The following is a 23,535-nucleotide window of genomic DNA, read 5'->3' as shown; positions in this document are numbered from 1 at the left end:
ATAAATATGCAGAATTTTGGAGAATTTTAAAATAGTATGTGCAGAATTTTTAATTTTTTGGCACAGAATTCCCCCAGGAGTAAATATTTGACCAAGTGCAGACATACACAAGGTAACTGAACATAATTTGGACATTTTAGGAAAGGATCTACCCACCAAACACATGGGATAATGCTCAGGATATAATACTCTGAGGAAGCATAACCCTAATTAAAATATTTTAGGGTTTGTTGGCATAATCATGACCTCCTGCAATGCTATATGATAAAACAGACCAAAATATAAAGTACCTTGCTGACTCCCAAACCAGCTAGGACTGGGAACTAGTGCACTCCATCTCTGAGGTTAGGGAGGGAGGATCCTCAGCTAGGGTAAATAGGAGAAGTGCCATTACTTCAATCTGCTGTGCTGATTTACACCAGCCAATGATCTGCTCCAAAATGTTTTACATTGTTTAACTACAAGTTTTGTGAGCAGAAGGAGCACATAAATTGTGTGGCACAATTCCTATAGCTACCGTAATTACTTAGTGGCTTTGACTGGCACCATAATCCAATTCTTTTTGGTCAGAAAAACAGTAGCTTTGGTGTGGCCTTTAATACTGGTGATTTTGTAGATGGTCTTCTAGTCTCTGAGTCCATACTGAACCAATATGCTGCTGGAGGGATCATATTTCATCAGAGGATCTTCCATTGTGATCATTAAATATATCATGGCACTTTTCTTAGTGGGGTTTACCTTCATGCCCTAGCTAATTGCATTCTGTATGCCTCAAATTACTTCTATAGTTTTGTCTGGAAACAGCCCTATGCTGTTGGGGAATAGGACTGTAAGCTGTTAGACATCCCAGAGATGGCTGCCTTTCAGTGGGGATGAAATGATCCCCATACTGGTCTATAGTGTGCACATTATTTTATTAAGTGATTTTGGGACCTCTGAGATGAAAAGTACTTTTTAAATTTAAGATTATTTTTATAGGGCTTCCATTTAATTGTGTAAAGCTATCGTATTTAATTATGGTAAAAGCTCTCAATGGTGCCTATGACACAAAGGTAAAGTACATGATCACTTGTCCTCAGAATAAAAATGAAAATCTTTACAGTCTGGTGTAATTCCACAGGGAGATTATTAGTTATCACCCCCAACAGTTAAGAAGGTGAAGCCTCGTACCCCTAAGGCTGGGAGGTCTGCTGCCACCACTGATAAGAAACTTAGGGTAGTGGTGGTTGGAGACTCTCTGCTGAGGGGGACGGAGACATCCATCTGTCGCCCTGACCGTTCATCCTGGGAGGTATGCTGTCTGCCAGGGGCCCGTATCCGAGATGTTACAGAGGCATTGTTGAGGATTATCTGGCCTTCTGACTACTACCCCATGCTATTCATCCATGTGGGCACAAATGATACTCCGAGGTGTGACACTGAGCAGATCAAGAGTGACTACAGGGCTCTGGGAGTACGGGTTAAGGAGTTTGGAGCGCAGGTGGTATTCTCTTCGATTCTTCCTGTTGAAGGTAGGGGTCTGGGCAGAGACAGATGCATCGTGGAGGTGAATGCCTGGCTGCGAAGATGGTGTCGCCAGGAGGGCTTTGGCTTCCTCGACCACGGGATGCTATTCGAGGAAGGACTGCTAGGCACAGATGGCGTTCACCTTTCGAAAAGGGGAAAGGCCTTATTTGCGCACAGACTGGCTAACCTAGTAAGGAGGGCTTTAAACTAGGTTCGACGGGGACAGGTGAGCAAAACCCACAGGTAAGTGGGGAACAAGACCTGGGAGATGGATTGGAAACAGGAGGGAGCACGGGCTATAATAGCAGAGAGGAAGGAGGGTCAGGGCAAAGCTGGGAGGCAAGATCAAACCAGTATCTTAGATGCCTATATACAAATGCAAGAAGTATGAGTAATAAGCAGGAAGAACTGGAAGTGCTAATAAATAAATACAACTATGACATTGTTGGCATTACTGAAACTTGGTGGGATAATACACACGACTGGAATGTTGGTGTGGATGGGTATAGTTTGCTCAGGAAGGACAGACGGGGGAAAAAGGGAGGAGGTGTTGCCTTATATATTAAAAATGTACACACTTGGACTGAGGTGGAGATGGACATAGGAGACGGAAGTGTTGAGAGTCTCTGGGTTAGGCTAAAAGGGATAAAAAACACGGGTTATGTCGTGCTGGGAGTCTACTACAGGCCACCTAATCAGGTGGAAGAGGTGGATGAGGCTTTTTTCAAACAACTAACAAAATCATCCAAAGCCCAAGATTTGGTGGTGATGGGGGACTTCAACTATCCAGATATATGTTGGGAAAATAACACCGCGGGGCACAGACTATCCAATAAGTTCCTGGACTGCATTGCAGACAACTTTTTATTTCAGAAAGTTGAAAAAGCTACTGGGGGGAAGCTGTTCTAGACTTGATTTTAAACAAATAGGGAGGAACTTGTTGAGAATTTGAAAGTAGAAGGAAGCTTGGGTGAAAGTGATCATGAAATCATACAATTTGCAATTCTAAGGAAGGGTAGAAGGGAGTACAGCAGAAGAGAGACAATGGATTTCAGGAAGGCGGATTTTGGTAAGCTCAGAGAGCTGATAGATAAGGTCCCATGGGAATCAAGACTGAGGGGAAAAACAACTGAGGAGAGTTGGCAGTTTTTCAAAGGGACACTATTAAGGGCCCAAAAGCAAGTTATTCCGATGGTTAGGAAAGATAGAAAATGTGGCAAAAGACCACCTTGGCTTAACCACGAGATCTTGCGTGACCTACAAAATAAAAAGGTGTCATATAAAAAATGGAAACTAGGTCAGATAACAAAGGATGAATATAGGCAAATAACACAGGAATGCAGAGGCAAGATTAGAAAGGCAAAGGCACAAAATGAGCTCAAACTAGCTATGGGAATAAAGGGAAACAAGAAGACTTTTTATCAATACATTAGAAGCAAGAGGAAGACCAAGGACAGGGTAGGCCCACTGCTCAGTGAGGAGCGGGAAACAGTAACGGGAGACTTGGAAATGGCAGAGATGCTTAATGACTTCTTTGTTTCGGTCTTCACTGAGAAGTCTGAAGGAATGTCTAATATAGTGAATGCTTACGGGAAGAGGGTAGGTTTAGAAGATAAAATAAAAAAAGAGCAAGTAAAAAATCACTTAGAAAAGTTAGATGCCTGCAAGTCACCAGGGCCTGATGAAATGCATCCTAGAATACTCAAGGAGTTAATAGAAGAGGTATCTGAGCCTCTAGCTATTATCTTTGGGAAATCATGGGAGACGGGGGAGATTCCAGAAGACTGGAAGGAGGCAAATATAGTGCCCATCTATAAAAAGGGAAATAAAAACAACCCAGGAAACTACAGACCAGTTAGTTTAACTTCTGTGCCAGGGAAGATAATGGAGCAGGTAATTAAAGAAATCATCTGCAAACACTTGGAAGGTGGTAAGGTGATAGGGAACAGCCATCATGGATTTGTAAAGAACAAATCGTGTCAAACTAATCTGATAGCGTTCTTTGATAGGATAACGAGCCTTGTGGATAAGGGAGAAGCGGTGGATGTGATATACCTAGACTTTAGTAAGGCATTTGATACAGTCTCGCATGATATTCTTATAGATAAACTAGGAAAGTACAATTTAGATGGGGTTACTATAAGGTGGGTGCATAACTGGCTGGATAACCATACTCAGAGAGTAGTTGTTAATAGCTCCCAATCCTGCTGGAAAGGTATAATGAGTGGGGTTCCGCAGGGGTCTGTTTTGGGACCGGTTCTGTTCAATATCTTCATCAACGATTTAGATGTTGGCATAGAAAGTACGCTTATTAAGTTTGCGGACGATACCAAACTGGGAGGGATTGCAACTGCTTTGGAGGACAGGGTCAAAATTCAAAATGATCTGGACAAATTGGAGAAATGGTCTGAGGTAAACAGGATGAAGTTCAATAAAGATAAATGCAAAGTGCTCCACTTAGGAAGGAACAATCAGTTTCACACATACAGAATGGGAAGAGACTGTCTAGGAAGGAGTATGGCAGAAAGAGATCTAGGGGTCAGAGTAGACCACAAGCTTAATATGAGTCAACAGTGTGATACTGTTGCAAAAAAAGCAAACGTGATTCTGGGATGCATTAACAGGTGTGTTGTAAACAAGACACAACAAGTCATTCTTCTGCTTTACTCTGCGCTGGTCAGGCCTCAGCTGGAGTATTGTGTCCAGTTCTGGGCACCGCATTTCAAGAAAGATGTGGAGAAATTGGAGAGGGTCCAGAGAAGAGCAACAAGAATGATTAAAGGTCTTGAGAATATGACCTATGAAGGAAGGCTGAAGGAATTGGGTTTGTTTAGTTTGGAAAAGAGAAGACTGAGAGGGGACATGATAGCAGTTTTCAGGTATCTAAAAGGGTGTCATCAGGAGGAGGGAGAAAACTTGTTCACCTTAGCCTCCAATGATAGAACAAGAAGCAATGGGCTTAAACTGCAGCAAGGGAGATTTAGGTTGGATATTAGGAAAACGTTCCTAACTGTCAGGGTAGTTAAACACTGGAATAGATTGCCTAGGGAAGTTGTGGAATCTCCATCTCTGGAGATATTTAAGAGTAGGTTAGATAAATGTCTATTAGGGATGGTCTAGACAATATTTGGTACTGCCATGAGGGCAGGGGACTGGACTCGATGACCTCTCGAGGTCCCTTCCAGTCCTGGAGTCTATGAGTTAAAAAGTCTGTCTCTGCCTTCAAACAGGGAATTGCAACAATGGGTTAAAAAGGGATTTGTTTTCTTTCATAGAGACCAACAACTGTAAGTGACTATATTGACAAATTGGGGAAAAAAAGGAGGCCTCAGTCCACAAAAAAGGTTAAAAAATAAGGTGCACCAACAGGCTTTGCAATCCTGCTGTGGAGAGCCCATCTCTAGAAGTGAAAAGGGTAGTTCAGTCTCAATAGCTGAGACTGCCAAATGAAGGGTCCATTATGTTGGTGGCTCCACTTAGAACTGAACTGAGAACACCAATTCACTTCAGAGACCAATGAAACATTGGTGACTCTTACAGAGTAAGAAAAAGAAATGGCTGAGTACAAGGTTTAGCCCATGAACCCAAAGACAGAAAAGAATCTCTTTTCAGAGAATTCAGTGTTGTTACTATTATTCCAAGTCGTTGTCGTTCTTACTCAAAGAATCAAAATACACTTTGTTTGTGACAAAAGGAAACAAGGAATCTGAGAAGTAAAGATTTCTAAGATTTAAATACTTTTTTTTCCAAATTATAACATGGTTTACATGAATTGCAATAGACATACTAGCCACGCTGTATAAGTACTACAGGCCAATCTGCTCTCTTATCTGTCTGTAGGTGTGTGCCTACAGCTGCCACTGATTTCAATGGGAGCTGCCAGAATCTAAATGCAACATCTGGCCCTATTTAAAGGGCCTGTATTTAGGATATTAAATTTCCTCCTCATAATTTCTCTACTGTCAAGTTTGTCTTGTAATTTTGTTAGTCCATACCTATTAATATGTATGTTACAAGATCTGAACCGATACCACTATGTTAAATAGATGAACCAATATTAGGACATTTAAAATACATTAAGGTTAATGTAATATTTACATTTCAATTGCATTCAATCTGTTAAATTAGGTCTTTAAGTTTCTACAAAGACAGAATATTTTTAAAATAATGAAGAAAATCAAAGCTTAAAACCAGTCTTGTATAAGTTGATATAGAATTTATTACTTTTGAAAGAACAAAGATACAAAATACACGTGAAAACTACATAAAGAGCTCTACAAAGTGAAAGCAGAAAGTAAGAAAAGTGTAAGTACAGCAGTTACACAGAAATGTATGGCATGCATTAAAATACTGTAAGTTCATACTGTTTTTAAGTGCAAATGTTCTTATATCAGCTCCCATTGAAAAGGATGCAAATTGAATTCCATCTTGTACACTCATCAAAAGGACACTGACACAGATATATAAATATGTACATAAACATGTCCTAAATACTCTTTGTGTGTTCTCTTATGGATGCATCTGGATAACAAATCTGTTTAAAATCTAATTTAAAGAATTAAAGTGGTAACATTTATAGAACATTTTGCAAACACTATTAAGATAGAGTTTGTTTTGTTTTGTTAAGAGCAGCAGGATGCAATAGTTCACATTGCCATTTGTAAGCATGTAACAATCAACTAAATATTTACAAATCATTGGCAGTACAGATAAGAAATAGGATCAAATACTCTCTGTAAAAAGATAAATAATTCAACTGTATATTTTCACACCACAAAGAAATGTGAAACAAATCATGGCACTGAAACATCAAAAATAACTTTAGCACAGATACCTTTTCTTATATTTTTCATTAAAGAGTACAGTACAATGACCGTAAAATGTAAATGCCACAACACTCAATCTACCACTTCTTGTTTCTGGTAATAGCAATTATTATGAGTTCATGTTTATGAGGAATAATAATGATCTGTGATATTGCTGAAACTTACATTCTAATGTCCTCCATTTTCTTAAAAATGGTCTCCTAGAAAAAGCTTTTTCAAATATGAAAACTTTGGGAATTATGTTTTAGATGCAATCTATTGCTTTGGGTACCGAAGGAGAAAAAAGAAATGGTTTAAGGGTTATATTTTTAGATACAAATATAATTTGTTAGATAAAGATTAAAAATATTCAAGATTTATCCTGTTTCTGTTTTACCGTAAACAGTGCTGCAGTTTAATATATATTTAGAGTTCTTCCTACAGCACCGGAACTTCCAAATGTTAAAAAAAAAAAATTGGTGTGGGGGGGCGGGGTGGGGAGATCATTAAACCTGTGATACTAAAAACCCTAATGATTTAATCTCATTGTTACTAATGGTTCAGAAAATATGGACTGAGTCACTGGTAAGCAGGTGAGATATTGATATTTAACTACTGTGTGATGTATGAGAGTAAACAGTAAACTACTTAATTATAGCATCAGAGGGGTGGCCATGTTAGTCTGTATCCACAAAAACAACAAGGAGTCTGGTGGCATCCAAGACTAACAGATTTAACTGGGCATACGCTTTTGTGGATTAAAAAAAAACCACTTCTTGCATCTGAAGATGGATAAAAAACACCACCATGCATCAGAAGAAGTGTTTTTTACCCACGAAAGCTTATGCCCAAATAAATCTGTTAGTCTTTAAGGTGCCACCGGACTCCTCGTTGTTTTAATTATAGCAAATTTGTGTTTGTTTTTTAATGTGTGCATTAAAGTCTCACACTAAATGGTCATTTGCAGGCTTGCATTTTGTTTAGCACAAACATACTCAGTCCAAACAAAAATATGTTTTGGAGGCAACCAGAAATGTAACTTAACAGTGAATAAAGCAATAAAACTTATTTTAAAATAAAATGTAAGGTGCAGAGATAGGTTTTTTTGTTTGTTTTAGTGATAAACAATATAAAGGGAAGATAATTTTACGTAAAAGGAAAGACTATTAAAAACTAGCAATACCTGAATTGGATCTTTGATATCCAGAATTTTCCTGATTACCTGCCAGTGGAGTTGGTGGTGGATAGTTGGCTTCTGTGAGTTTACTGATGTCTGATAGTGGTGTTGGTGGTGGTGGCGGCAGTAAGGTGCTGTTAGGGCTACTAATATCTCCTTCAGCCACAAGAGTCAAGTCTGCTACATTTTCATCATCTATAGTCTGTATGCCTGCAGCCTGTAATTCTCCTGATTGCCTTTTCCATATTGTCATATTGTTTTCCTGTACATGTGGAATTGGCGACAATGGGGCACTAAAAGGAACATTGTAAGTCTTCAGACTGTTGAGCGTTGTCAAAGCAGACTTATGTTTATTTTCTGAATGACCTGTTTTCTTAATTGAATTTTCATTATAGTTTTGCGTAGTCTCCAGTTTTCCACTTGGCTGTGTACATTTATCCTTGCCATCATTTTTTGCAATTCTCTTGTTGAGGCCTTTAGAGCTCACTGGTGTAGATGAGGGTGGTTCTGGTCCACTGAGAGGTAAACGAAGAAAATCAGGTAGAACAAGGTCTTCTTTCCTTAGCAGCCCACGTTGGTCATCTGCTCTGTTACTTTGAGCTTTGGATATGAGTTCAAAAAACTCTATTTAGAAGAAAACCCAAAATTGACAAATTTTTGTCAGAAAATGAAAGCCATTAAAATGTCAACCATTAGCATATTTATTCTCAATGAAGACCTTCAGTTATTTTCAATGCTGCCTTGAAATTAGATTTTATGTTAATTAGGAACTTTTTCAATTGCAGCAATGTTCACTAGCAGCATTATAATTAAGATAATCAGGATTATTATTGTAAACAGTTTTGCAATTTAGAACAGCTGCATTTCACTCTGGCCTAAAATTCTGCATAACAAGTCTGCGTTCTAAACATATTTTCTATTTTATGCATTAAAATGAACCTTCACATGTCTTTAATTCCTATTACATAACAAAGCTCTTGTCCTACTGAAATTTAACAGATTGTAGGATTAGGATGCACATTTGTATACTCTAGATGCTTCTTTGCACACCTCAATTTAAAAATAGTCAGCTCTCTGAAAGCTTATTGGTCCAGAATGTAGACAATCCTCTTACAAGGCTTTTTTTCAGTTTAATAATAATATGTTAATCTGGAACTTTTAGCCAAAACTTTGAATCTCTTTGATGGAGTAGATTTAAGACAAAATCTTAGTTTTATCATAATGTTATTTTGTGATTTAATAAAATTATATATGTGTAACTGATCCATTATTTTGTTCTGGAAAGCCTCAAAACTTAGCAACCGAAATTTTAGACCTTGAGCCAAGAAGGATACTGCTCCCAAAAAAGAAATAACTTAACTCTTTGGTACCAATCATCCAAATTTCAAAATTGCTAACATGGGACCTTCTTATATCCCCCCCTTACCCAGGAAGAAGGGCAGAATTACACCCTGGATCAAGCTCCAGGAGCTACTGCTACCTTTAAATTTCTGGAGATTAAAGTTCAAATTCATTTTAGGAAACAAGTGAAATCAGTTTTGTGGTTTCAATCCAGTTTACACTGATTATATAAATCAAAAAAATCAACAAATTTCATTGTAAAACCAAAACATTTAGTTTTAGCAACCATGTTTTTTTGACATAATATAAAGTCATATGTTACACTCGTAGAACTTACTTTACTTACAACTTTCTAACACTACTTTTGGGTGGTTTGGCACACTCACTAGGAGTGTTGTGTGAAAATAATTTTCAAAAGATTTGCAAAATGTTAGAAAATATATGGAGTTTGAATCTGGAGCATTTTGTAGCCCCAAAATATAACTTTTGCCAAAGTTTTGCAAAATGGCAGTATGGACATCAAAACATAAAACATTTCTGAAATGTGCGTGTTTTAGGGAAAACCTGATTCTTCCTGAAATTTCAAATTTCATAAAGATTTTTCATTTAAAAATACTCTACAACATTCAATAGGTCTTTCCCAAACTTGGATCAATTTCACAAAATCAAAATAAAATATGAAGGCCTCAAATTCTGAGGTCTTCAAATTATGTTAATATTTCAGTTGGCCTCAGTCAGAAGATGAGTTTATAAGAATGGGTAAAACGAGCTACTCAAGCAGCAAACAGAAATAAGTAATTCAAAACTACATTAACATGTTTTGCAGCAACATTCAGAAACTAACAAACAGCCATTCACAACAAGGGTTTCAGTTACGGTACTTCCTTGCGTCCTGGAAACCTACAAACAATTATTCATTTATATAAAGTCATTCATGTGCAGCTCTTTTTAGGATCAGGCCCTTTGTCTGAACATCAAGTTAGAGTGACCAGATGTCCCATTTTTAAAGGGACAGTATCATTTTTGAGAACTTTTTCTTATATAGGCACCTATTACCTCCCACCCCAGTCCCATTTTTTCACAATTTCTATCTGGTCATCCTACATCACGTGGTAATAATGATGCATTTTAAATTTTTGCCCTAGCTACCACGTGTGTTCTGAGTTTCACATTTTATTTTGGAGCTAGTGGGATAGGCAATTGCTTCAAATAATCCTTGAGGTTGGGGATGGGGGAGTAATATCTAAAGATATCAACCCTTAAAATGATCTTATTCCTTCACCTCCCTGTGACTTTTATTATCTCTCATTTTTTCATATCAGAAAACATACATGGAAAGGCAAATTCTGTTGTCATCAGTGAAATCCTCATGAAGTTATTGTGTCTCAAAGATGTAATTTAGGGAAGATTTTGGCTCAGAAAATGCAGCATGACCAGTTATGGCACAGCCTTGTCTCTTGTACCATTTCTAGCCACCTTTTCAGAACATTTACTGAATGAAAAGTAATCTCTTTCTGTTCTTGCCCCACCATGCCACACAACCACCGCCACCCCTTTTCAAGTAGTGGTAATCTGGCTATCATAGACTATGGATAAAATTGTCAAAAGTGCCTACGTGATTTAGGAGCCTACGTCTCCTTTTCAAAAGTGACTTAGGCCCTTAGGATCCTAAGAGACTTTTGAAAAGTGGATCTAAGGCCAGATTATGAAAGTTGTTTAGGCACCTAAAGATGTAGTGTGCTTTTCAAAAGCTCTTAGGCATCTAACATCCATTGATTTCTCTGGGAGTTAGTAACCTCAGCCCTTTTGAAAATCCCAGTAGGCACCTATCTCATCTTAAGATGCCTAAATACCTTTAAGTATCTGTGTGCATGTTTGAAAATTTTACCCTAGACTTCAATAAATTAGCAGTTCAAAGTTAACAGCAACAAGCATATAAGGAACTTGTCTGTTATTTTCTTCATACAGTGATAAATGCACAGTCCTTATGATTTCCACAGTCATAAATTGGAATTATCATTTTCCCTTGAACACTAATGTTATTACATATACTTAAAAAGTTGACATACCCTCTGCTTCGTCCAAATTAATTTTCTGATATTTTTTTTCCCCAATCTTTGCAAGAGATTCTTCTCTCTTTGATAGCCGAGCATCCCTAGCATTTTTTCCATTTTCGCCTTTTATTTTAATAGAATTAGACTTTCCTAGAGTTCTTCCCTCTCCCTGCATTAGAAGGAAAGTTAAAGTACTTCTTACAATTAGGATATACCACAATATGTGCATAATAGATTCTAAGTGAATAAAAATGATATTTTATAAACAGATCTCTCTGATTAAAAAATACAACAAATGTTATAGCTTAATCATGACAAAAAGGATTTAACACTGCACACCAAAAAAGAAAAAATCCCGTTTACAATAAGCACATTGCTTGCACAGCAAAATTTACATTAAAGTAGTAGGCTCAAGTACTTGCCTTGGCTTTCAAAGAAAGTTAATGGATTTTGATAAAGATCCACTCAGCTGATATAGAAAGCCAAGAATATAAAAGCCATAAAACACTCACTGCTACTCAATTCATGGTCACACACTGGTGAAAAAGCAGGATTAAACCCCCACAGATGAAGTCTGATAGAAAGAACAGGATGATTTATAGCTGCAGCCAATTCAATTAGGTAAGCTGGACAATGTTTTTAGCATAGATACCTGAAGCTTCTACTTTATGATGAGAGAAGAACATAGAAGGTATTCTGAGTGGCAGAAATCATTTAAAAAAAAAAAAACTTACTGTAGATGCTTGATTTCTGGAAGTAGAAGTTACAACTGTACTTTGTTTTACTGGGGCGCCTTTTTGTCTGTCTGTGAACACTAAACATAAATATGTCTTCTATAATTATAAACATATCACTTCAGCATAATATTAACTTTTAAAACACAATGACACATAAAATACCCTGCCATGAGGCCCCCTGGAAGAAGCGCTAGCAAAACCAGGGAAGATCAAACTTGACATCCCCAATATTTTTAAAGTTAAATCAACCAGAAAACAACCTAAGCTTCCCTGGATTTTCTGGTGCTTTCAAAGCTTGTGTGTTATGAGTTTTTACACCTTTACTGAAAAGACGCAGCAGGGGTCAAAAAGCTAAAAGGAAGACATCCTTTCTCCACAATATTCATAAGTCATTGAGTACAATAGCTGGTAACAAAATAAATGAAAAGCAATGAGTGACCAAAAATCTCTCTCCCTCTCCGTTGCTAAGCTTTCAATTTTCTTGACTTTTGTGATGGCATAATTTCACTAGATCTGCAGTCACAGGGTTCAGTTTAGATGAAAACTGAGTCTTTTTTAAAACACAACAGATGCAGAAAAATCTATTAAGAAACCGGAAAATCTTTCAGATCTGCTTTGTGTATCAACTGTTGGGCACCTCCATTTTCTCTCCATACACTGTTAAAGTAAGCTCAGGGCTGCTTTAATTTGTATCTGCCTGCAACAGACACAAAGGGCGAAAAACAGCTCAGGATCTGCTTGGTGTAGGTTCATCCTAACAAAGCACTCTCTCTCTAATCATGCATCTTTTCCCCAGTGTATCTGGAAGCATATGTGGCATAAGAATGCCTATGTTGATTCTATGCTGCTCTAGGACCATCTTTCTACTGGGGTGATTCTCTTATGATTTACACGTTTAATGCCCAAAATAACCTGGCAGTGTAGAAAGAAGTGGTTCATTTGTGCCAAGTTCCTATATAACACTACCAATAGGATTATAAAAGTTTAAAGGTAAATTAAATTTTGTGGTCTGTGACTCTGGTCCCCAACAAAGTGATAAAATCTGACCCCCCTCCCCCGCTCCACCAAATACAGCTCTCTTTATTTCACTCATTTCCCCTATAAGATCCACCATTCTAAATATTTAATTTAATCTAATTTTAATCTAATCCAAATCACATTTTTCACCTATTAAGGGGGATACTAATGGCACATGGAACCTTTAATCTCCAGAACCCTGGTCTGAATCCAGCGGTCAGTAGTGACAAAAAATAATTATATAACTGCTGTTCTTTGACCAATTTGAAGTGAAGTAAGTCTTAGTTCAGCTTCTATTTCACAGAGATCCACCACCTCAAAAATCACAACTGGCACTCTTTTTGCCAGTCTCTGCGGAGCCCAAGGATTGCATAGAGATGGAGACTGCAGTATCTTCTCACCTTACACAATCCATTTCTCCAGCAGTTGTAGCTGATACCACAGGACAGGTTCAGCTTAGGGTAAAATACAGAACTTCATTCTCTAATGAACTAAGAGCTTGAAAGGTACTAGGGAGAAAATATATTTTTTAAGAGTTACAAACTTTGCTACAAGAGCACATCGTGATAGTCAAATACCGGCCAATTTAATAGATGAAAAGTCACACCTTTAACTTTAATTCCTATAAATAGTTTTCCCATTCTATCCTATAAATCAAATCCTTCATCCTAACACCATTTACCTCACGTAAATTTATTTTTTCTATGTATGTAAAGTCAGGCTTGATGAGGCTCGTTAAGCACTTCATAAAGACTTTTAGAACCTCTTACCTCTTCCCTTTGTTGGTTCTTTTTCATATAATACAACTCGTTGACCATCCAGATTAGATATAGGGACACCAAGATCTAGTGGTTCCTGCTCACCATTCTGAAGTTAGATCACAGTTTGTGTATAATAGAGAAAAACAATGGTTTTCAAAACAACTTGAATTTACAACTTCGTATTTAAAACAGAACACTAGCTAGTACAGTTATACTTCAGTGTAACCCGAAGAATCCTCTGCTATCTTCCCTATAATTTTCAGACCAATACTGTCCATAATTGCTTTGATCATAATGGACACGAGTCATTTGTCTGCAGCATATTATGGATTGGCCAGTCTGACAAACCAATGGTAGACCTATATGCTGTCAACAGTCTGGAGTTGATTTCTGTGCTTTCCAGGCTAGTAGGGGCAACAGTTTTAATTGCTCTCAAATGACACCCTCTGGCTGACAGATGAATGGAAAGAATGGACTATGGAGGAGGCTTAGGGTACATCCACACTACCCGCCGGATCGGCAGGTAGTGATCGATCTATTGGGGATTGATTTATCGCGTCTCATCTAGACATGATAAATCGATCCCCAAATGCACTCCTGTCGACTCCAAAACTCCACCAGGGCAAGAGGTGAAAGTGGAGTCGATGGGGGAGTCGCGGCCGTTGATCCCGTGCCGTGAGGATGGGAGGTAAGTCGATCTAAGATACATCGCCATCAGCTACACTATTCTTGTAGTTGAAGTTGCGTACCTTAGATCGATCCCGCCCCCAGTGTAGACCAAGCCTTTTGTTCAGCCTTCCTCAGTTGGGATGTTTTGGTCTGAAATGAAGCCACTGAAAAGGGAGCAGGAATGGGGGGCTCAGAAGGCCAAGACAAAGCAGGCCCAGACAAAGCCATAGTCAAACTATCTGAAGAACGAAGACTATGACTACTGCATATCCTCATCCCAAAACACAGGCACTTATAGAATACATTTTCATTCATAAAGATGAGCCTATACTTAATTTCTTAGAATACTCTATATTCTTTTTCAGATAAGCAATACTACAGATTTTACACCAGGGGTGAGCAAACTTTTTGGCCCAAGGGCCACATCTGGATATGGAAATTGAATTGCAGACCATGAATGCTCACAAAATTGGGGGTTGGGATGTGGGAGGTGATGAGGGCTCTGGGCTTGGGAGTATAGGAGGGTGCTCCGGGCTGGGACTGAGTGGTTCGGAGGGCAGGAGGGGGATTGGGGTTCATAGGTCAGGGGGCTGGGCTGTGGGAGGGGGCTCTGGGTGGCGCTTATCTCAAGCAGCTCTCAAAAGCAGTGACATGTCCCCACTCCAGCTCCTATGCAGAGGCACGGCCAGGCACCTCTGCGCGCTGCCCCGTCCGCAGGCGCCTCCCCTGCAGCTCCCATTGGCTGCGGTTCCTGGGCAATAGGAGCTGCAGGAGCCACGCTTGGGGTGTGGACAATGTGTGGAGCCCCCGACTGCCCCTACACATAAGAGCTGGGTGGGGGACATGCTGCTGCTTCTGGGAGCCACGTGAGAGCTCGAGGGCTGGATTAAAATGTCTGGAGGGCCGGATGCGGCCCTCGGGCCATAGTTAGCCCACCGCTGTTTTACATCAAAAGATACTTACTAGTTTTGCCACAAGTTCATTAAGATTTAAGCCATATTTTGCAACCACAGGCCGTAGAACTTCTGTTACTGGCTTAGTGGGTTTAGCCTTCAAACCAACTGATCTATTGATTGGAACAAGATCCAGCCTGAAACATATCAAATGTTGCAATATGTTAACTATTCAAATAAACCAAAAGTGAAAAAGTTTCTAATCTAATCTAGGAACTAAATAAAGTGAGTTTGGATATAGTGTAATTCATTAATAAACAAAAATCCTCCCCACTCTTCTGCAACTGCAGAGCACTTTCAACGCAGTAGAATCATTGCTGTTTCAGCAGAGATTGAGGAAAAGCCAGGAGCCCACATATATCTGTGGAGATTCCTAGTGTAGTTACACAGAGCCTCCAGTTTTTCCCTCTCTCCATGGAGACTACTCAGACCATTATGCTACAGCAGATGTGGAGTAACTCTGTTCTACTGACTGGTATATGGGAGAAAAATAGTTTCCCTCACCTCTCCCAAGGAGGTCCACAGCATCCAGCCCAGCTACTCAGGCTGGGCAACGGGGAAAGGATTTGAACCATAGCAAAGTCTAATGAAAGTCCCAATTTAGCCAACTGAAATGTATTAATTATTATTTCAGATTATGTAAATTTATGCTCAGGATGATACTGTTTTGTGAGAATAATGACTTTGCTGTAAGAGGACTGGTATGAAATAGCAGTAAGAAAGGCTGCTAGAATGTTAACCTGTATTAAACATTAATACACTCCTGTTCAGAATCAATTATATCATTTTATAATGCAGAGATTGGCAACAGTTTGCCGTCCCAAACCAATGGGGGTGGTGGAAAGCAGTGCGGGTGAGGGATGTGCTGGCCGTGGCTTCCCGCCACCCCCAATTGGCCTGGGACAGTGAACCACGGCCAGTGGGAGCCGTGATTGGCCGAACCTGCCGACATGGCAGGTAAACAAACTGGCCCGGCCCGCCAGGGTGCTTATCCTGGCGAGCTGCATGCCAGAGGTTGCCGACCCCTGTTATAATGCTTTAGTAAAACCACATTTGGAGTAAAGTCCCAGTTTAGTTTTAGACACTTTGTATGAACAAAGGTATAATTAAACTGGGCAGAGTAGTGCGAAGATGATAAACAGAATGGAGGGGCTTACACAGGAGCAGAGCCCCATACACTCTGTGATTCCATGACCACGCAATCCAATTCTTGCCAAAAGGCATGCTCCTGAATCTAAACTTTCATTTTTGCCTTTCTAGTCCTTATGCTTATGAAGAACCCTTGAAAACATGAACTGAATGTAACTGATCCAGTGCTGTCTTCCTGAGTTTACAGAGATTGTGAAACAATTGCTTAGAGAGAGGTGAACTACTCCTTACATCCCAGTTTCGAAGCCTAACATGGAATCAGTCTGGGCTACCTAGGATCACCTCTCCCTCCCACCACCTCCCATGATAGCAGCATTCCATTAGAGCAACAGAAGAGTCAATCAATAAGGATAGGTTTGTGACCACAGATGATAAAACCTTCACAGGAAGAAATAAATGATTACTAACCTCACTATATTTGGAGCTAAATGCAGAACTCAACTACCCTTCCCCCAACCCAGTTTGCCTACACAATAGTACCTTTCATTCTTACAGATACATTTTTTAAAACAATCCAAAATCCATAAACCTGCTTCTTAGTGACAGGGAAGGGGGGGGGGGGGGGAGAGAGACAGACAGACAGACACACACACACACACCATGGTCTCTTCTACCTAATGTGAAGAACTCAGATGATGTAGTGCAAGGAGAGCCATATAAGGGCTTTTATATAGCACCACATAAAGATAAAAGGTTCAGTTCTGCCATGCTTAGTCACATTGACTACTACCTAGCTCAATGAGGAATTTCAGTGGGACTATTATGAAGTAAGGTTGTTAGAATAAGATAGATGTTTTCCCTGATGAAAGAAAAAATATTCTGCAATCTCTGAAAACAATTCATTCTGGATCAGGAATGGAATATGACACAGAACCAGGTGAAAGTCCACACATCTAAAAGTCAACATTTGGAACTAATTATGATGCGAAACATTTCAAACAGAATTGACATAAGTGCTTTTTATGCACATCTCCAGAAAGAAATACTTTGCATAATTTCCAAACCTAATAATATTTGTTTTAGAGAAAGAGTAGCAACATATGGTATAACCATTTTAGAGTTAAATTAATTTGAAAACTGAACAAAGCCACAAATAATAAGATTGATCAGAGTCTCAACAAGAATCAGTAAATTAATGAAGTCTTATCATTCTATAGAAATCAATCCTACATAAGTAGACAAGTAGCTTTTAGATAAAATAAAGAAAACATGAATTAAAACACCGAAGGACAGCTGGGAAATTAAAGTATTTCTAGCTTAAAAATGTGGTCTCAGAGTGCAATAAAGCTAAATAAATAACTTGGTCAAGCAATGCTGAACGGGACAAATAGGTTGACTGTTTATAAGATGTAAAAACAGTCAAATGAGTTGACTGTTTATAAGGATGTGGAGAATATTAAGTTAGTGTGTTCGAAGAATATAAATTATGTCTCTTCCATTTCTAATTCCATTCTTCTTCTGCTTTATTTCCAATATAGTTTCTCCATGTTAAAATATTGGACATGCCACTGCTTCTGGGAGCCACGCAGAGCGGGGCAATCCCCCAACCCCACTCCCCAGCTAGAGCGCCCAGAGCAGGGCAAGCCACGGACCCAGCTCCTGGCGGGAGCTTGAGGGCTGAATTAAAACATCTGCAGGGCCAGACACAGTCCTCGGGCTGTAGTTTGCCCACCCCTGGATAAGAGGGAAGGTCCTCTTATGGATCAGTAACTGGTTAAAAGATAGGAAACAAAAGGTAGGAATAAATGGTCAGTTTTCAGAATGGAGAGAGGTAAAAAATGATGGGGTCTAAATTAGCTGTTACCACTCAAGAAAGAGATCTTGGAGTCATTGTGGATCGTTCTCTGAAAATACCCACTCAATGTGCAGCGGCAGTCAAAAAAGCGAACGGAGCATTGGGAATCATTAAGAAAGAGATAGATAGATAGATAAATAAGACAGAAAATATCATATTGCCTCTATATAAATCCATGGTACGCCCACATCTTGAACACTGCATGCAAATGTGGTCATCCCATCTCAAAAAAGATGTAGTGGAATTAGAAAAGATTCAGAAAAGGGCAACAAAAATAATTAGGGGTATGGAACGGCTTCCATATGAAGAGCGATTAATAAGACTGGGACTTTTCAGCTTGAAAAAGAGATGACTAAGGGAGAATACGATAGAGGTCTATAAAATCATGGCTGGCGTGGAGAAACTAAATAAGGAAGTGTTATTTACTCCTTCTCATAACACAAGAACTAGCGGTCACCAAATGAAATTAATAGACAGCAGGTTTAAAACAAACAAAAGGAAGTATTTTTCCACACAGCACACAGTCAACCTGCGGAATTCTTTGCCAGAGGATGTTGTGATGGCCAAGACTATAACAGGGTTCAAAAAAGAATTAGATAAATTCATGGAGAATAGGTCCATCAATGGCTATTAGCCAGGATGGGCAGGGATGGTCTCCCTAGCCTCTGTTTGCCAGAAGCTGGGAATGGGCAACAGGGCATGAATCACTTGGTGATTGCCTGTTCTGTTCATTCCCTCTGAAGCACGTGGAATTCGCCACTATCAGAAGACAGGATACTGGGCAAGATGGACTACTGGTCTGACCCGCCATGGTTGTTCTTATGTTCTTAAGTAGTTTCAGATGGTTTAAAGCTATCTACTAGCTCAAAATTTTTATATGTAGCTTGCATGAAGTATTATTTCATTTTGGGAGATAAATCTAAAAAGCAGATGAATATGTTCTAAAATAATTATTTTTAAAAAATACAGGTTAATGCTGATGGCATTTTTCATAACATTAATTTTTATTTGAATTCAGCACTGTCAAAAGAGATATTTTCTCAGATAAGAAAATTAAGTACAACATTAAGTGACATATTCTTGTTTGAGAGACTAAGTTTTAAAATGTTGGCCAAAACTGATGTTTTTTAAAGACATAGTATACGTCAACCTCTTAAAAGTTACACTGATAGAAGTGAATCATATTGCAATCTCCATATTTCAGATGGGGAACTGAGCTACAGAGAGACTAACTGACATTCCAAGGTCACACAAGGAGACAATGGTAGAGCAGGGAATTCAACCCAGGTCTTGTAAATTGCAGTCTAGCACTCTAACCTCTAAACCATCCTTACCGAACTCAGTCAAGCATATAATCACAATGATATCTAGGTGGTCATATAAAATTAAAGCTTGTATCTATCTTGATCAAAAAGAATTACACTATTTAGTGCTATATTTAGCCACCACTACTTATGAGGATTTTGTATGCAAAGGATCTTTTAATGAATTCCATGCCTCTTAATATGAAAAGGCCTGCGCAAAGAAGTATGGTAATTCAGGAAAGCATTCCTGATCAGAAAAGGTGCTTACGTAAATGCTTAACTTTAAGTACATGCTTAAGTGTTTTCCTGGGTCAGAGCCTAAGAAAGACAAGCCTCGGCCCATTCAAGCCCTTAGAGGTTAGACTAGGAATTTGAACTGGACTGTTAAAATGAAACTTCTCAGGTGAATAAAGACTATTTGCCTGAGCAAGAATTTGCAGTATTGTGCCCATATAGTTTACACATATTGACCAAAGGTGTTAGCGGTAATGTATTTGATTCAGGAAAAATCGTTTCACCCATTTTCAGGCTCAGAAGGAGTTGCCCGGCAGCCAGTCATTTTCCAGCATGGACACTGAGGCCCTCCATGCAAATGAAGGTATTTAGCAAAAGAGAGGGAAATGGATCTTACAGTCTTGTTCAGCAAATCCTCTAGTGGCCTGCTAGAATTGTTTCCTGAGTTACACTGCTGCAGGGAGCTCTCCAACCTCAACGCCCTTTTCTTAGCATTCTAACCAGCGAGAAGAACCTGTCGGTCACTACTGTGGGAGTGTGTGTGACTGGTGTCATTTGGGGGAGGAGAGGAGAGGGCAGGGTGATGAGTAGGGATGAGAAGTGGGAAAGATTAATGGAATACTTTCTTCTAAAGCAGTAATGGAAGGAAGAGCATGTTAAGGAGTATGGGTTAGAGCAAGAAACAAAGATGTGAGAAACAGAGTGAAAGCCTGAGGAAGGAGGAACATCAGTAGGAATTGTGGCTGCTGAGCATGTCTGAAAAAGGAGAAGTTACTCAACTTGTGCAATAACAATGGTTCTTTGAGATGTGTGTCCCTATGGGTGCTCCACCATTGGTATGCTTGTGTCCCTGGGCTACTGATCGGAGACCTTCAGTAGCAGAGTGCGTTGGGCTAGCACACGTGCTGTTTCTCCTTATGCTACACTACGAGGCTAGTCAGTGCCGGTGGGTTAACCGCCCTCAGTTCCCTCTCTACTACAGAATCATTGACAAGAACCCTGAAGTAGAGCGAGGAGAGTGGGTTGCGGAACACCCATAGCGGCACACATCTCGAAGAACCATTATTATTGCACAAGGTGAGTAACTTCTTTTTCTTCAAGCTATGTCCCTATGGGTGCTCCACTGTAGGTGACTCCCAAGCCCGCTTCTGGAGGGCTGGGACTTTGGAGTTGGGTCAGTTACTGATGACAATTCTGTGGAGCCAAAGATGGCATCAGAGGCAGCACCCCAGTGATCACATAGTGTTCTACAAAAGTGTGGACTGAGGCCCATGTCATCACTCTACAGATCTCTGAGATAGGGACATTCTTGAAAAACATGATCAGATCGATCTTGACACATGATGAGATCGATTTGTGGAGTTTGTACGAATCGAGCCTCAAGGGGTCATACTGTGAATTTGGTAACACTGTCAAATGCAATTCGAGACCCACTTAGAGAGCTTTCGGGTTGATACTGCTGAGCCCTTGGATCTTTCTGCAACGGAGAAGAAAAGCTGAGGGGAATTCCCGAAGACCCCTGTCTTGTCAAGGTAGAAGGCCAGGGCACTCCTGACATCTAGAGTATGAAGTATAGCCTCCTTGTTGTCTTGGTGAGACTTGGGGTAGAAGATTGCAAGGTGAATCAATTGATTCATGTGAAACGGAGAGGTTACCTTAGGGATGAATTTTGGATGTGGCCTGAGCGTAACCTTGTCCAAAAAGAATACTGTGTAGGGAGGATGTGCCATCAGGACTGCTATCTCTCCTCTTCTCCTGGCCGAGGTAATCGCTATCAAGAAGGCTGTCATTGATGGGTACATCAGCAAACAGGTGGCCTTGGGTTCAAAGGGAGGCCTAGTCAGCCCTTTCAGTACCAGTTTTAGGTCCCACAAGGGGGTAGGAAATCAAGGCAGAGGAAGAGGTTTATTATACCTTTGAGGAACCTTTTTGTGGTTGGGTGTAACAGCACTGAGTACCCCTCTACAGGTTGGTGAAAGTTTGTTTTAGCTGCTAGATGGACCCTAAGAGAGTTTAGGGATAATCCTGCCTTTATAAGGATCAGAGCATAATCTAGGATGTGTGGAAGAGTCACGGATGTTGGGGAGATTTGTTGGGACATGCACCAAATCTGAAACCTGGACCATTTCTGCAGGTAAGTTTGTCGTGTGGAGGACTTTATACTGTGTAATTGAACCTCTTGTACTTCCCTTGAGCAGGAACTCTCTAGGTGTTGGAACCAAGCTGGAGCCATGGAGCTTTGAGGTGGAGAGTCCCCAAGTTGGGATGCAGGGTACACCCTTTGTCCTGTGATAGGAGGTGTGGAATGATTGGGAGGGAGATCGGTTGGCACATCACGAGCTGTGCTAGGTAAGGGTATCAGGTCTGTCTTGGCCAAGTAGGAACAATAAGAATTCCATGAACTCTGACTCTTTTTATTTTTATAGGAGGACCTTCAGCAGTAGAGGAAATGGAGGTAAGGTGTAAAGAAGGTCATTGTCCCAAGGGAGGAAAAGAGCATTGCCTAACGAGCACTGTTTATCCCCACCCTAGAGCAGTAGCGTGGACATTTCTTATTCTGGTAAGTGGCAAACAGGTATGTAGATAGTGTTCCCCATTACGTGAATAGTTCGTGGTGTGCATCTCCCACTTGTGATTGTGTGGGAATTTGCGACCGAGATTGTCTGCTATTGAGTTGTGTATGCCTAGAAGGTAAGCCATGGACAGAGTAATGTTGTTGGAAATGTAACAGTTCCATAATCTCACTTTCTCCGTGCATCGGTAGGGTAACCTGGCCCTCACCATACCAATTGATGTAATACATGCAGGCTACATTGTCTGCTAGGATCTTTGTGTGTGATCCTGCAATCAGTGGAAGGAAATGGGCACAAATGTTCCTGACCGCTCTCAACTCAAGGAGATAGATGCATCTCCACAGGTGATATTTGCTTCCATCATGAGGCCATTTAAATGCATGCCCCATGCTATGGGCAATGATGGTGATGTCTGCGAGAAGGAGATCCTTTTGTACACCTTGTCTGGGTTCTTCCACCAGTCTAAGGAGTTTTTGATCCTGGTGGATAGTGACAGGGGTTTGTCCAAAGTGCCTCTGTTCAGTTTGTAAACCAAACCAAACCACAGTTAGAGGCATCACATGTGAATTCTGGCATGCCGCATCATGGCTATGCCTGCTGCCATATGTACCAAGAGTTGGAGGCAGAGCCTGGCCAGTATTTGTGGGGTGCATTGAATGGCATCTATGAGTGAAACCAGGGATAGGAACCTGTGTTGAGGTAGAAGTTTTTGGTCTGCAAAGCGTTGAGGTCAGCCCCGTTGAATTCCAGATGTTGCACTGGAGTGAGAGTTGACTTCTGGGAGTTTATCTGTAGACCCAGCTCTATGAACAAGTGTATCATAGTGTCAATGACTTGGTGAGCCTTCTGGAGAGATTGGGCTATGAGTAGACAATCGTTCAGGTATGGGTAAATCACTATTCCTAGCATGTGTAAATGAGCAGCTACCACTGAGAGGGTCCAATGAGAGCCTGTAGGGGAGGACTCTGAATTGGTAATGGTCATGAACCTGTGAGCTGGTAGGGTCGAGATGTGAAAATAGGCTCACAGAGGTCAAGGGCCAAAAAACAGTCTCCCTCCAATGCTGGAATGATCAATTGGCTGACCATCTTGAACTTCTGAGCCTTGACAAACTTGCTCAGAGCCCTGAGATCTCCAACCTCCCTTTCTTTGGTTATTAGGAAATAACAAGGGTAGAAGCCCTTGCCTCATAAATGTTGAGGCACTGGTTCTACGGCTCCTAAGTGGAGAAGGAGATCTCTCTCTGCTTGTAGTAAACTCTCATGAGAAAGGTGCCTGAAGAGGGATGGGGAAGGGTGTTGTGGAGGTGGTAAGGAGGTGAAATGGATGGAGTACCCAGACCAGATGATTCTAAGACCCATCAGGTCTGACATTATGCGTTCCCAGGCACTGCAGAACGCTGCCAATCAGTGGTCAAATTGGTGTACAATGATGGTCAGTTGAGTCAGTCGGGGGGTGGG

At 40.3% G+C, this 23,535-nt stretch overlaps 1 protein-coding gene across 5 annotated transcripts in view; it reads right to left on the bottom strand.

Moving 5' to 3' along the window:
- Positions 1–23,535, bottom strand: part of RGS12 (regulator of G protein signaling 12) — a 168,036-nt gene that overhangs the window by 7,757 nt on the left and 136,744 nt on the right. For 4 of the 5 annotated variants that reach the window (XM_030563834.1, XM_030563836.1, XM_030563837.1 and 1 more), the window contains 5 exons: positions 15,031–15,157; positions 13,408–13,504; positions 11,618–11,697; positions 10,899–11,052; positions 7,495–8,112 (listed from right to left, as the gene is read on the bottom strand). In XM_030563834.1, the coding sequence (XP_030419694.1) occupies positions 7,495–8,112; positions 10,899–11,052; positions 11,618–11,697; positions 13,408–13,504; positions 15,031–15,157 (1,076 nt within the window). Of the gene's footprint in view, positions 1–7,494; positions 8,113–10,898; positions 11,053–11,617; positions 11,698–13,407; positions 13,505–15,030; positions 15,158–23,535 lie in introns of those variants that run through there. The other variant, XM_030563835.1, reaches the window with a different exon arrangement.

Source organism: Gopherus evgoodei, chromosome 5, assembly GCF_007399415.2.
Source record: "Gopherus evgoodei ecotype Sinaloan lineage chromosome 5, rGopEvg1_v1.p, whole genome shotgun sequence".
Classification (NCBI taxonomy): Eukaryota; Metazoa; Chordata; order Testudines; family Testudinidae; genus Gopherus; species Gopherus evgoodei.
The sequence above is the reverse complement of the archived record's forward strand: the minus strand, read 5'-3'. Positions and strand labels throughout refer to the sequence as shown.